This window comes from Charadrius vociferus, unplaced genomic scaffold (assembly GCF_000708025.1).
Source record: "Charadrius vociferus isolate BGI_N301 unplaced genomic scaffold, ASM70802v2 scaffold37, whole genome shotgun sequence".
Taxonomy (NCBI): domain Eukaryota; kingdom Metazoa; phylum Chordata; class Aves; order Charadriiformes; family Charadriidae; genus Charadrius; species Charadrius vociferus.
The window spans coordinates 713,046-726,230 of record NW_009649457.1 but is presented as its reverse complement, the minus strand read 5'-3'; the positions used below and the strand labels follow the sequence as shown (position 1 = coordinate 726,230).

Here is a 13,185-nt window from a genome sequence, read left to right as displayed (position 1 = left end):
CCAGTGCCAGCACTCAGCACCATGACTTGGGTTTCCTGCACACTGCAAGGAGCACCAGTACTCAGACCACAGTGACATGCCAGCCATGATTACCTGTCTAAGCCATGCAGGAACCATGACTTTTACAGGTGGCATCCAGAGACTCAGACCTACACTAGACCCTGAAGACCTTACAATCTCACCTAAACAGACCACGCAGGCAATGAGTGGAAGAGTTGATCTCACTCCATTACACAGGGGAGGATGGGAAGGACAGCGAATGGCACGCATAGATCATGGCAGGGCCACAGCAGAAGGATGAGCTCATTGTCACTGTGGACCAGAGCTCTACAAGGTCATACTCCCACAGCCCAGGTGCTCCTGGGGTTCAGAGCTGTAGCTACCTCTGCAGCACACAGGCAGGTGGCAATCTGCTCTGCTGGGGCTGTTCTTCCACTGTGGGACAAACTGGTGACAAGGGGTGTCTTTCCACAAGATGACCATGAACCTTCTTGCCCCCCTAGAAATCCTGTTTTGGATATAGCAACAGGGGCTGCAAGAGATTTAGATGCAAGGCAGGCATCTCTCAGAGCAGCCTATTACTTTTTGCTCATCTCTGAGGCTTGCCATGTTCACCCCAAGCATCCCTGTCCCCAGAAATCACTCTCTTTTTAAATTTAAAAAAAAAGAAAAAAAAGAAAAGAAACCACACAAAATACTTAAAGTGGGTTTGAGTGACCCATCAGCAGTTTTTCACTCCACAGTCAGTGCCAGATGTGGTCCAGGCTGCTCACAAACACTATACCAGACCTGCCTTCACCAACCTCCCTGGGCAACTGGGACCTAACAGTTTCTCTACTGGAAGAAGCTGGAAGGGCCCACCGCGTTGAGCAGAGAGGCATGAGGGAGCATACAAAGACTGCCCAACTTCATGCATCCTGTCCTGAGCTCTGGCCTCCCCTGGATACCCCCAGGCAAAGTCTTCTCCAGCTTGTTTTTGTCTGTTGCCAGTTCCTGTGGGTCTCCGGGATGTGCTGGTACACACCCACAGACAGGAATGGCCCCGTGTGACAACTAGCCTTGGACTTTGCCTGCCCGAACAAAGACAAAGAAGAGTATCGGCGGTGCCTTCCTTCTCTTTCCCGGTGGGCGGTTGCCTTTTTCTGCTGGCTGGGATTTTTCAGGGAGGCAGGGACATTCGGTTAAGCATCGCTAGGGCAGGGCAGGGAGCCAGGAGAGCTCTTGTTCCCGCAGGACAGGAGGTCAAAGGACCGTCATTCTTGCTCCCGGACAGTGCTTGTGGCTCCTCCATCTGCAGCTGCTTCCTCAGGATGTCAGAAACGCTGGGTAGGTGAAGACCTCCTGGGGATGAAGGGCAGGGAAGAGCCTCTGCTGGTACCCCTCATCCCAGCCTTGATGGTGGGTGAGCGGTGGCTACGGCAATCAGGGTGTTTGGAAAGGGCAGTAACTATGGGGCTTGGTCCATCGGCGAGTTGCCCCAGGACCCTGTGGGGCTGGTCATGGGACATCGACACAAAAGGTGGGAGCAGGTTAATGACACTCTTTGATGATTCAGAGGAGCGGCAATACAAGAATAAGTGGATGTAATAGGTATCAGGTGAAATTTAGCAGTGCAAAGGGCAGAGGAGACAGCCCGAGACCAGCAGTGCTCTGTCAGGACAGAGCCTGCATCACTCTGGCTCTCTCTCCAGCTGAGACCACTACGAGATACGTAAGAAAAAGCACAAGACACACAGCAAACCAGAGTTATCCTTCCCTGATGCCCCCTTCCCAGCACCCAGGACTCACGAGTACAGGAGTATCCCCAGGTGGAGCTTCCGTGGGACCCATGTTCACCCACCTGTGATGGGTTTATCCAGCTGAGCTGGCTGAGCACCTCCAGCACCCCACGCTTCATGTTTCCATGACTTATCTACAGAGGGTGTGAAAAGGGCACTCCTGTTTGCCTTAAAACTGCAACCTGATCATTTTGGCGATGCACACGGCTCTTGTCAGGCCTGGGGACAGCACTCGCACAGAAGCAGCTGGGATGGCCCCAGCGGCACTGCAGCGGGCTGCAAGGAGGATGTTTCTAACCAAAATTGAAGGGGGGTCCTGAGTCGGCCTGCCTGAAGCAGGAAGAGGCTTTAAAAGACCTTCAGGGCTTCTGGTGATGGGGAGCAGTGTGCTTCTAAGGGGACTGTGGTAGCATTAGGAGAGGGGTGGGGGGAGCTCAAGGGCTTAGCAGGCTTCAGTGTTACACTCCCAGCCTGCAGATGAGAAGTCCCAGACCTGCTGTCCAGGACCTCCCCCACAGCTTCCCTGTGCACTTTAGGGGCCCAGCTAACACGGTGGCCATGAGCGGAGCAGCCTGAAGGAAGGATCTGGCTGCCTTTTCCCATCTCTCTGACTGCTGTCCCGATGACTCTTCCCTCCGTTTCCTGTAAAATAGGATCCACAAGCAAGTCCTTCCTTGGCAGGGCATGGAGCCACTCTGCCTTATCAGACACAGAAGAGCCAGCCAGGGACTTTCCACTCTTTGCTGCTGTGCCCTGGTAGGAATACCAGCCTGGTATATCTTTATTTGCTTCAGAGACTTCCCCTGCTCCCCTGCCCTCTGCTGCCTTTGCACTCTTGGCAGCTCTGCCCCCGCAGACTCCAGATTTACTCTCTTTGATGGCTTTTTCCTGGCCGTGGTCATCCTCTGCCTGGAAATCCTTGGACAGAATCATCCCACAAGAAGGCTGGGAAGGAAGATGCTGCCTTTGGGGCAGCACAGACCTGCTCCGTGGGGCAGCCCCCGAAGACCCAGCCACTGTGGCCTCCACCAGCTCCCTTGGCAAGCAGCTGAAAAAAAAAGGCTCACTTGGGAGTTTATACGTTTGACTCTTTGCCAGTGCCGTCCCCCGTGGCCCACACAAGTGCAGCACAGAGCTGCAGACTCTCTTCACACCAGAGCTGTACCCAGGCTCAGTCTCCTGACTTACGGAGAAAGCCCTTTCTAGCAGATCCGTGTCAAATCATTGCAGAACTACCTGCCCTCCATCTTCACGCACACTGTCCGGAACAGGAGAGCAGCCCCTGGAAGAGAAGAAGCAATGCTGAGCAGATTGGGACTGTTCAAACTGGGAAGAACTGACCCAGAAAGCTTGTGTGAGTGTAACCAGAAATACCCTATAAGGGGCGAGATCTGGACCAGGAGGAATTGCTTCCCGGACTGAACTGAAGGAGTTCTGAGAGCAGAGAGAGAAATGACCCTCCTGAAGCCCAGCCAGAGGCCTTGTAGAAAAGCACTACAGGGTCACAATCGGAGGGGTTAATGCCCTGCTGAAAGAAGTTCTCTCCCTGCATTTGCCTGTATGCGGTATGGGAAAGGCTGCAGCCTCAGAACTGATGATGCAAACAAGGCAGAGCCCCTCTGGATAGCTGGAAGCTTCTGCTCATCACGGACTTGTCCCAGCTGCCAGCACAGCCCATGATGAATGGCCCCGGCGTGTTCTGGCACGCCGCAGCCCCCCAGCATTTACTTTAGACAGTTGCAGCACAAGGAAGACAAATGAGACCCAGAGAAACCCAACCTGCTCTTGGCCCCCTCCGTCTCCATTTACATGTCTGTTTTCTCCTCCAAGGACATGTATCTCCTTTGTTTAGAAGCGTGTCTGGCTTCTGATCTTGTTCCAGATGTTTTCTGCTTGAGCCCTTCCTCATTCTGTTAAAGCACTGAGCACAGACACTTTAGGGCCCGCTTTGGTTAAAATTCCCTTGATTCAGATGCTTCAGACCTTGCACCAACCCAAAACCACAGCCTCCATTCGGTACTACCCAGGGGGCCAGGCAGTGCACATCTCCTGCCAGCCAAACTTTCATGGCTGCCTCCCACTCAAAAATCCTCAAAACCTCTCTAGGATGAGGATAAACTGCCAAGTGGAAAGGTCTCCAGCTCTCAGAGCTCTCTTTAGAGAGAAAGGACCCCTCAAGGGCTTTCACCTCCCCATGACACCCTCAGCCTCTGCTCCAAGCCTGGGCTGAGCATCAGGATACTGGCGATACACCCAGCCACTCTGACGGAGCGTGCGGCACCATGGCAGCTCCCGGCAGCTCCGCGGGAAACCCAGCCCTGCAAGGACAGGTGGTCCGGGAAGCATTTGGCAACATGGGAACAGTGTGTCCTGCCAGCTAGCTCTCCAGCTTCAAACCAGCCTTTATTTATCTCGGAGCAAGACTCCACAGCTGCTTTCAAAAGCCATTTGATGCTAAACTCTTTGGCTTCACGTTCACCCCAAAGAGCGCTTTTCTTTTCTCCTCTCTCTTTGGGTTGCTTTCTTTTTTTTTCTCAAACCCAAACTCAAATTATGCTGTTGAAACAGAGCCAAGGCTGCCAAGGCCGTTGCCAGGACCACACTAGCATGTGGCCCAGATGGTGACAGCAAGGATGTTGTTTTTCGCCACTGATGGTTCACACTCTACTATTAGCGTCTGCACAGCTTGCTCAGCTTCAAAGAGGGCTCATGAATGCAGCACAAGATCTGGTTCCTTCGGCCTGGTTTGCCAAGCCTTCTCCATGCTCCTAATCATTGCATGGGCAGTAGGTCAGTTCCTGGATTTGCACCCAGGGACAAGTGTTTCTTGTGGCCGTGGACAGCCTTACATCAAGCACCCAACAAATGAGTGGGGAAAAGCAAGTGTGACTCCATCCTCCCACCTCCACCTTCTAGACATCTTCCAAGGTCATGGTCCCTGTGACTTCATCTAGCACTCAGAGGAACAGCATACGGCCTACCTCACCCACTAGGAACCTGGTAGACCAGAATAATAGGGGAAACAAGGGATTTGGAAGGACTGGCCCAGGGCATCTGATCCATTCTGTGCTAAGCCAGGGTCAGCACTACTTACAGCTTTCCGACAGGCACTGGTCTAACCGTAAAAGTCTCCAGCAGTGGAGATGTAGCATTTCTTCAACTGCCTCGTCCTGCTAAATGGAATTTCCCCCTAAAGTCTGACCCCATGGAAGCCCGTGGTTTCTTGACCTATCAAAAGTAAACTCAGAGAGTACTTTTTTCACTTTCTCTTTGCAGCATCCCTCTGTGCACTAGAAAACCATCTTATCCATTCCTGGAACCAGGGTAAGCCCAAGCTCCTTCAGCCTGTGCTTGGAGGCCAGGTCATCCAGACATCTGACTAAACTCCCTGCTGTCCTCCACAACCCTCCAAGTGGGCACACACCTTTCCAGAGCCCAGTTGTCCCATCCAGGTCCACCTCTCCTACCAAGACTGACTTGAATAGCTCCTGCACTACAGGATCACTCATGAATGATGCCCAAAATCCTCACTGAACAAAGCTCAGAGGTAAATTAAAACAGTTGTCCCTGCCAGGAGGGAAGAGGACAGAGCCTGGACGCAGTGGCAGCAAGCTGCAGGACACGCACCACCTTGTCCTCATCCCAACAGCCACAACACAGCCCCCATTTCTCCCATTACCACTGCACCATCTGCAAAGTTGGGCTGGAGATCTGAGCACCTCTTGCTACGAAGCTGACTCACAAATGGCTCTTTGTGGTGATTTTTTGCTTTAGTCTGCACTAACACAGTTTTAAACACCGGTTCTACAGCACGCGAGCATGCCAGGAGATGCTAATTTTTGCAACCAGCCACCTGCACTGGATTTGCTAGCAGCAGGGCTAGCGAGCAGTTTAGATTGAAACCAGGCCAAGGTGGAGAGAGCTTCCCTCCTACCATCCCCTGTCACGCTGCAAAGTACCTTCTGCTCCGAGCATCCGTGTTGAGATACGGGGCAACGCAGCGCGCACAGGGAAGAGCCTCCCTGCCCAAAGTGAGAAGTGGACGGCTAAGAACCAGCATCTCCTGGACCTGCTGCCCTGCCCGAGCCAACCGAATCCCACAGGCTCAGCAAAAAGCTGTCGCCTTTGGATGTGTGGAAGGACACAGCCTTCGGAAACAGCAGGGATCAACCCAGTGGACTTCAGCCCTGCTTTGGGTCCAAGCAGGCAATGAAACCTCCAGCCCTGCAGGCTCCGACACCGGGAATTCCCTGGGGTAGCTGGCCTTGGCAGGGGCAGAGGAGGATGCTGGAGCATTGCGCAGTAGCTGGGAAATGAAACCAAGCGCTGTGAGAAGAGGGCAAATCTGTAGCTGTAGCGTATCCGGGACACTTCTGCTTTTGTTCTTTGCAATACAGTGGCTGTCATCCATCACTGTAAATGCTGACTGGTGCCTTTCCAAAAGCCACGTCAACTAAATAAAAGGTGGGAAACTACAAGTTGCAGGGTCTTTCAAAGGAAAGCACTTGATTTCTTCACCGAAGACCACCACAGCAGCCCACAAGGTTCCTGATAATAAATGCTGCTTTTCTGGAGCATCATCCTCCCAGAGACAGTAGAAAATCATGGCTTGATAATTTAAACAAGATTAAGAAACATGCATGTGAACACAGTTGTGTGCTTGCAGTGTGGGGACAGTCAGTGCACAGCCCAGCAGAGGAGGGGTTTTCCCAGCCAAAACATCTACAAGAAAGAAAACCCTGCTTTCTGTGGGAAAGTGGAGAAGAGTGAGATGTGTTTGTGGACGCAGAAGACCAAAGGCTGCAGAGGGTGAACCATCCAAGCCAAGCAGCCGTACCACACCTGGCACATCTGCAGTGACACAACACAACTGCCAAATCCCTCTGGACAGGCACAGAACAGCCACCACTCAGGTAAAGCCTGGGGCAGAAAGGTACAGGGAAACTGGGCAGAAACTAGGCAGCATAGGGCCAAACAGACAGAGGGGCAGGGAGAGCCCAAGATTAGATGTTTGCACGTGATAGAGCTCAACAAGGATCACAGGAAGAGCCTCAGAGTCTGCCTTACAGCTAGCGATCCTCTGGCTCTCCCTTTCCACCCCGGACAAGGAAAGGTTTTTCATGCCTATGGGTTTAATGCATCCCAGCCAGCCTCAGGCTGCATGTCAGTTTTCCAGATTCATGAGAAACTCCAAAATCTTCTCTTCTTTGCTGCTGTCCTTTCCCAGTTCTCACCTCATGGTTGTCCCTCCCATCTGCTCCCAAGAAGAGCTAAAGGGAGCTCCCAGATCTTCCCAAGTCCCCGCCAAGCCCCATCCCTGCAGTCTGAGCCAGGTGGTGCCACCTCATCTCAGTCTCCAACAGAACCAGCTGTGTTTTGCCATGCAGCCATGCCGTTTTGCTGTGGTTGCAGAACAACTGAGAAAAGGAGGGATGGCAGGTTTCCCTCCAGTCTTCTGGCCATGGGGCACACCACAGAGAGCAGAGAAAACCCTAACTAGAGGCGCAGATAAGCAGGAAAACAGAAGGGAAAGGTGGGGAGTGCCGCAGAAATGGCACTAAGCCTTCCATCACTGCCTACCGGTTCATTGAGAGGGATGGGGAAGGTACTTTCCAGACACTTCTGGCAGCAGGACAAGTCTCCTATTTGCTTGTCCTCCTGGTTTTCTCTTTAATCTCCAGTTTTTACTGCTACTGTGCACAAAGAGAAGATGAGTGCATCTGAGGGCAGAGAGGATGGGTCCTCCCTCCCTTTCCAAAGGGTGCTCGAAGCCCTGGGATCTGGGCAAGGGTGCGCCTGGCTTGTGGCTGAGCCTACACTGCAATGAGCAACTTACAAAAGCACAGAGCTGAGCCCTGCGTGGGCACAACGTTCCCCCATGTCAGACAACTTCTGGACTCAGTTTGACTCCAGGGACCCGTGCCAGGAAAAACACCCTGGTTCCCTGCTCCAGTCATTGGGACCAGACCCCAGAAGCAAGACCACAGAGGTGCAGGCTGGGCGATACCACCAGGGAGAGTCCAGCTGCAGGAGGAGGGTGGCAGAGATGGGACCAGCTCGTGCACAGATCCCCACAGTCTGGCCAAGGGTGGTAACATCTTCTCACAGGACAAATCTCAGCAGAAAGTGTCCGGACAAGCAGCACTGGTGATGACACGCTGGGAATGAAAGGGAAGCAAGCAGGGGCCTGGGGAGGAGAGATGCCAAGCCTGGATCCTCTCCATCATCCGTACGTGTTAATGTTTAGGCAGGAGCAAACAGCACAATGGGACAACACTAAAGGGGCTTTTCCTCACCTGGGTTCCCACCCTTCCCAACCGTCCACACGTCCCATGTCCCCACAAAAACCTGTCAGATCCCTGAGCCCCTGCCAGCCGGGTCCAGCACTGGTGCCAAGGGATCAGTGCCCATGGAGAGCAGCCCTTTGCCTTGGCACCAAGCAGAGGAGACCACCAGCATGGGGGACAACTGACCCTTGCAGTGGCAAATGCGCCCAGGGCATGTTCACAGCTCCTGTGGACAGCTCTGCACCAGGGATTGACATGAAGAGGCCGTGTGAGGGCTGTGGGAGGGGGGAACAGCTTTTAGCCCCCACGGCGCTGCTCACCTCACCTATGAGTACATGCCGGGAGGGTGCAGCCAGCTCCTCCCTGGTCCATTCAGGAGCAACATGTGCAACACATGAGGGATGCTGGTGACAGAAAAAGCCCCTGTACACAAGGCAAGGGACAAAACCAGTTCCAGTAAAGCCCCTGGAAGGGCTGTCATGACACCAGATGAGGCCAGCGTAGCATTTCCCTTTGATGCCCGCTCTTGCTGCAGAGAAGCAGACGAGTGTTTTTGCTATGGACCTTCAATCCCACCTTCTGGCTGGGAATGCCCATTCCAGGTCAGACCCTGAGACTGCAGCATTGTGCCTGCTGTGTCTTGTGCCCCCTGAATGCAGCCTGTGAAGCATCTGAGACAGCTTTCACCATGCCTGGGAGATGCAGGAATGGTCTCATGATCCCAGTTATGAGGCCTGGCAGCTAGAGAACAACCCAAAGGATGCTCAATTTCCTTGCACAGATGGAGCTTTGCCTTTCTTTCCTGGCCTTCTGAACAGTCATGAGGAGAGGGGCTATTTTGTCAGCCCTCTAGGAAAACTCACAGAATCACAGAATCACAGAATGGTTAGGGTTGGAAGGGACCTCTGGAGATCATCTAGTCCAACCCCCCTGCCAGAGCAGGGTCACCTACAGCACGTTACACAGGACAGCGTCCAGGCGGGTTTTGAATGTCTCCAGAGTGGGAGACTCCACCACCTCTCTGGGCAGCCTGTGCCAGTGCTCCACTACCCTCAAAGTAAAGAAGTTCCTTCTCATGTTAAGATGGAACTTCCTATGTTCAAGTTTATGCCCATTACCCCTTGTCCTATCACTGGGCGCCACTGAAAGGACGAGGGGTAATGGGCATAAACTTGAACATAAACTTGAACACAAACTCTTCAGTTATAATGTCTTGTTATTCCTCCATGTGTGACATACGTGTCTCAGGTGTGGATTAAGTACTGCAGGTGACTCAGCCGATGCTCCAGAGCCCCTCACACCAAAGGGATCCCTGCACATAGCCCCAGATCTTCTCATGGCATGTCTGCATCATACCGCAACAGATCCCAATCCTGCCCCACCAACCCTTGCGAGTGGAGTGAGGGTAAACAATGAGTAGGAAAAGGACATCTAGGGACAGAGAAACAGGAGGACTTGGAACATTTTTCATTGAATGTAGCTCTTCACTGGGACATGAGGTTTTTGACATGGCAGTGACTAGCTGCTTTCTCCAAGGAAAGTGGCTGCTTCCCGCTAAACAGATTGTTGACATTTTGTATCGGGAAAAACGCCGTAGTTTACGCAGTACTGAGCCCTGCTGGGTTTTGACAGATTTCCAAGCATCAGGCTCTGGAGTAGGGACAGCTGCTGCAGGGCTGGAGGAGGCACAGCCAGACAGGACCACGTACCTGGCCCAGTACAGCATCTCCTCCTGTCCTTCACTGGAGGGTAAGGGCAGCCTGCTGCCTGGCTCACTCTCCTGCAGCCCCTGTCCTGCACAGGGACCTGCTCCAGCTGCAGCACCTCAGCTCCAGTGCCGAGCATCCTCCTCCTCGCCAGCCGTGGCACCTCATGGGTCACTGAGCGAGCAGCAGGAAGGCTTCTGCCCAAGCAAGCACCGGTTATCCTCATTTCCCACTCACGATGTTTGTCTTGGCCTCTCTTCCCATACCACCCTTCCTCCTCTGCCTCCTCCTCCTCGGGATTGTATTGCTGGGCTGTCACTATAGTTAATGAGCTGGGACAGAGCTGATGGTCTGGGAAAGTCACACCAAGAGACAGCCAAGCCCAGGGCATCGCGTGTGCACAGATACCAGGGAGGAGGACCCCAGAGGGAGGAACACCTGGAAAAGAAACCCCAGCCACCAACCAAGGGAGGCAGCAGACCAGGGGAGGAAAAGGGACAAGGCTAAGCCTGCATTTGACAGGTCTCAGCAAAAGCCACCAGGTGCCTGGACATCCCCTGGCTTGGACAGCCCAGCCGCTGCACCACCATGGATGCCCTGCCCTGGAAGGGCTGGTGGCCACATTCCCCCTGCCTTGAGGAACAGTACCTGGGCCGTCTCTCTCCCAGCCTGTACCCAGGCCTTCTGCAAAGCACCAAAACCTGGCCAAGCACAGTGTAAAAATGTAACCACGTGGACAGTCACGTTTAACACTGTGGTCTTTGGGAGGAGAGCATGGTTCCTGGCTGTTGGCCATGTAAACCTCAATTGTGCATGTTGGCCACGTAAACCTCAATTGTGCATGTTCAGCCCCATGCTTCACCCAAACAGAGCAGTTCTGTTCAAACATCACATGGCGTGGGTGAAAGGGCTGTTCCCAAAGGGACATAAAGCCATTTGGGGGGACCAAGACCAGTGCACAGACCCAGTGCACAGCCCCAGGAGACCCAAGGCAAAGTTCCTGTCACTGCAAGGAGAAGGCTCCTGTTATCACAGCTCTTCATCCATGTCCTAAGCTCCCGTGGGAGCTGAGGTCTGGGTAGCCCCAGCCCCCCAGCCACACCAGTGGGGACGGAAGTAGTTTGGGCTGGATGGCGCAATACCACCATGCTCCCTCCCTCCCCATCTGTGCAACACAGCCCCTTGGTGACCTGCCCTGGCAGGCTGGCCAAGCATCGCAGAGCAGGGCGTCCGCCTCACCATGGTCCTAAGACCTCCCAGGGGAGATCTGCAGCCCAGCTGCTGTAGAAAGTGTCCTTCACCCTTATGAAAGCCACTTTCCCCCCACCTTGCTGCTGCAGCATTGCAGGTAGCACTGGCTGCACGCCTCACGCTCCACACTGACCTTCGGGCTCAAACACGAGGCATATCAACCACCCAGTGGCTTTTCTTTTTATTTAACAATACCACAGCATAATAAAAAAAAAGAGAGAAAGAAGCAACTTACACCCGTAATTGTTGCATTGAATAGATCTAGCAGCAAATGTCTGAGAGCAGCACAAACACTGCTCGTGTATCCCAGAGCCCAGGCTTTGAACATGGTGGCAGGCTGGGGGACCAAGAAAGGGGGCAATGTCCCTGAGGAGTGCAAGGGTCCGAGGCAACATCACTACCCACTCTGCTGCCACCGCATTACTGGCTCTGTTTCTACCTGGGCAAGAAAGGGCAGGAGGGGAAACAGTGCAGGGAACTCAGGGCATGAGAGAGGAACAGCATCAGCCATGCTCTGCACAGGGGCATCTATATCATGCTCCACCAGGGAGCAGCACAGTGCATGGCCAGCGAGGAACGTCTCCATCCCTCCCCTCCATCCCCACACTGTCCCATCCTGGCAGCCCTCCCCAAGGACACAGAAGGGCTGCAGAAGGTTTGGGGCTAACAATGGAAACCAAAGGGATCAGACTGGTGCTGGAAGTCACAGCTTCTGCAAGGCAAGGCTGAGAACCACCCAAACTTGTCTCCCAGAACAGTCCCATCAACCAGCTTCCAGGCTGTGAAGGCAGTGGAAGCTCTGGTCCAGCAGCCCCTGGCACAGCCTGGTGCAGGTTGCTGGGTCACACCAGAGACAGAGGGAAGAAGAGAGAACAGGCAGGGCTCTGCCCAGCCCCGCGTGCCGGCACAAGTCCTGAGGAGGGTTGGCCCTTCGATTGGAGGTGGAAGCAGGTTGGTTCCATTAGCTTCAGATTCACAGCTGGGAGCTGGCCCCATTTCAGGCGCTGGGGCCAGGCATGGGCTTCTTCGGAGCTTACTTGCCCTGGGGTTTGGCCTGGGGAAGTGAAAAACCCAGATGTGATGAGGCAGGAGCCTCCCCAGAGTCCCTTCCCTGTGGTTGGGGTGGTCACCAAGGGATGACCTCCCCTGACCAAGCCATGGTAATGAAGTGGGGACCTGGCTGGGCTTGCAAAGAACCCACCAAACACAAGCCACAAGCTCTCAAGCCCTCCCTGTCAAGACACACAAGTTGCAAACTCCAAATTTGCAGGGCAGAAATGGTGGAGGTGGTGTGCGGGGGCATGGGGGGTGGCTTATGGTGCCATTTGCCGTGGCACTTGTTGGGCTCAGCTCAGGGTGGTGCTGAGTGGGCATTAGTCCCTGGGCTGCATTTATTTCAGGTGGAAGAGGGATCACAGAGGAGATAGACTGGTCCCAGTTGGAGGGAGGAGGGATGCAGATGGAGACAAGGTATCCATGCCTCAGGAGAGCATGTCCCAGCTCTTCCCAGCAGCCCAGTCAGACTGGGAAAAGCCTTTTTGGTGGTGGATTAACCCACCCCGGGCTGCCCCCATTCCTGGCTAAGAAGAGGGACTGCTCTTACCTTCCTGGCAGAGCTGGCATCCAGCTTCTCTTGGAGGCGAATCACCCACGGGGCTTGGAGTGGGGCACAGAGGCGCTTGCCTTTCGTGGTGATGAACCTGCCAGACCCATGGGGAAAAAACCCAAGATGAGCAGGACACCCTGGGATTGTTCAAGCACAGCTCAAGCTCTCACCCGCTGCCTCCCTCACTGCCCTCCTCCATCTCTACCTTGAGATTACTTTCTTCCCTGACTTTTGTCCTAAGTTTTCCACTCCTGGCAGGTCCTGCTCTGATTGAGCCTCTGATCTCCAGGGTCTCTCCCACAACCCTCCTTATTCCCTCACCCCCGAACCCAACTCAACATCCCTCCTCCACCCAGCTCTGCCTCCCTCCCTTCCTCCCCGCAGGGTCCATCCCTTGACCATCATCCCCTCTGGGGCTCTTGTCCCTCAGCCATCACCAACCACCCTGTGGCTCTTACACAGCAGCCGGGATGTTGCAGCCATCCTGCACCAGCTGGAGCCGGTAATCCTGCACTATCCGCCGCGGGATGGGTGTCTCTCTCGTCCGCCGGCAGCCG

General features: G+C 54.2%; 1 protein-coding gene across 1 annotated transcript in view; it reads right to left on the bottom strand.

The window, feature by feature from the left end:
* CCL19 (chemokine (C-C motif) ligand 19) overlaps positions 1-13,185 on the bottom strand; it is a 25,865-nt gene that overhangs the window by 10,636 nt on the left and 2,044 nt on the right. The window contains exons 2-3 of the mRNA XM_009889748.1: positions 13,087-13,183; positions 12,626-12,722 (exon numbers count right to left, since the gene is read on the bottom strand). Of these exons, the coding sequence (XP_009888050.1) occupies positions 12,626-12,722; positions 13,087-13,183 (194 nt within the window). The remainder of the gene's footprint in view (positions 1-12,625; positions 12,723-13,086; positions 13,184-13,185) is intronic.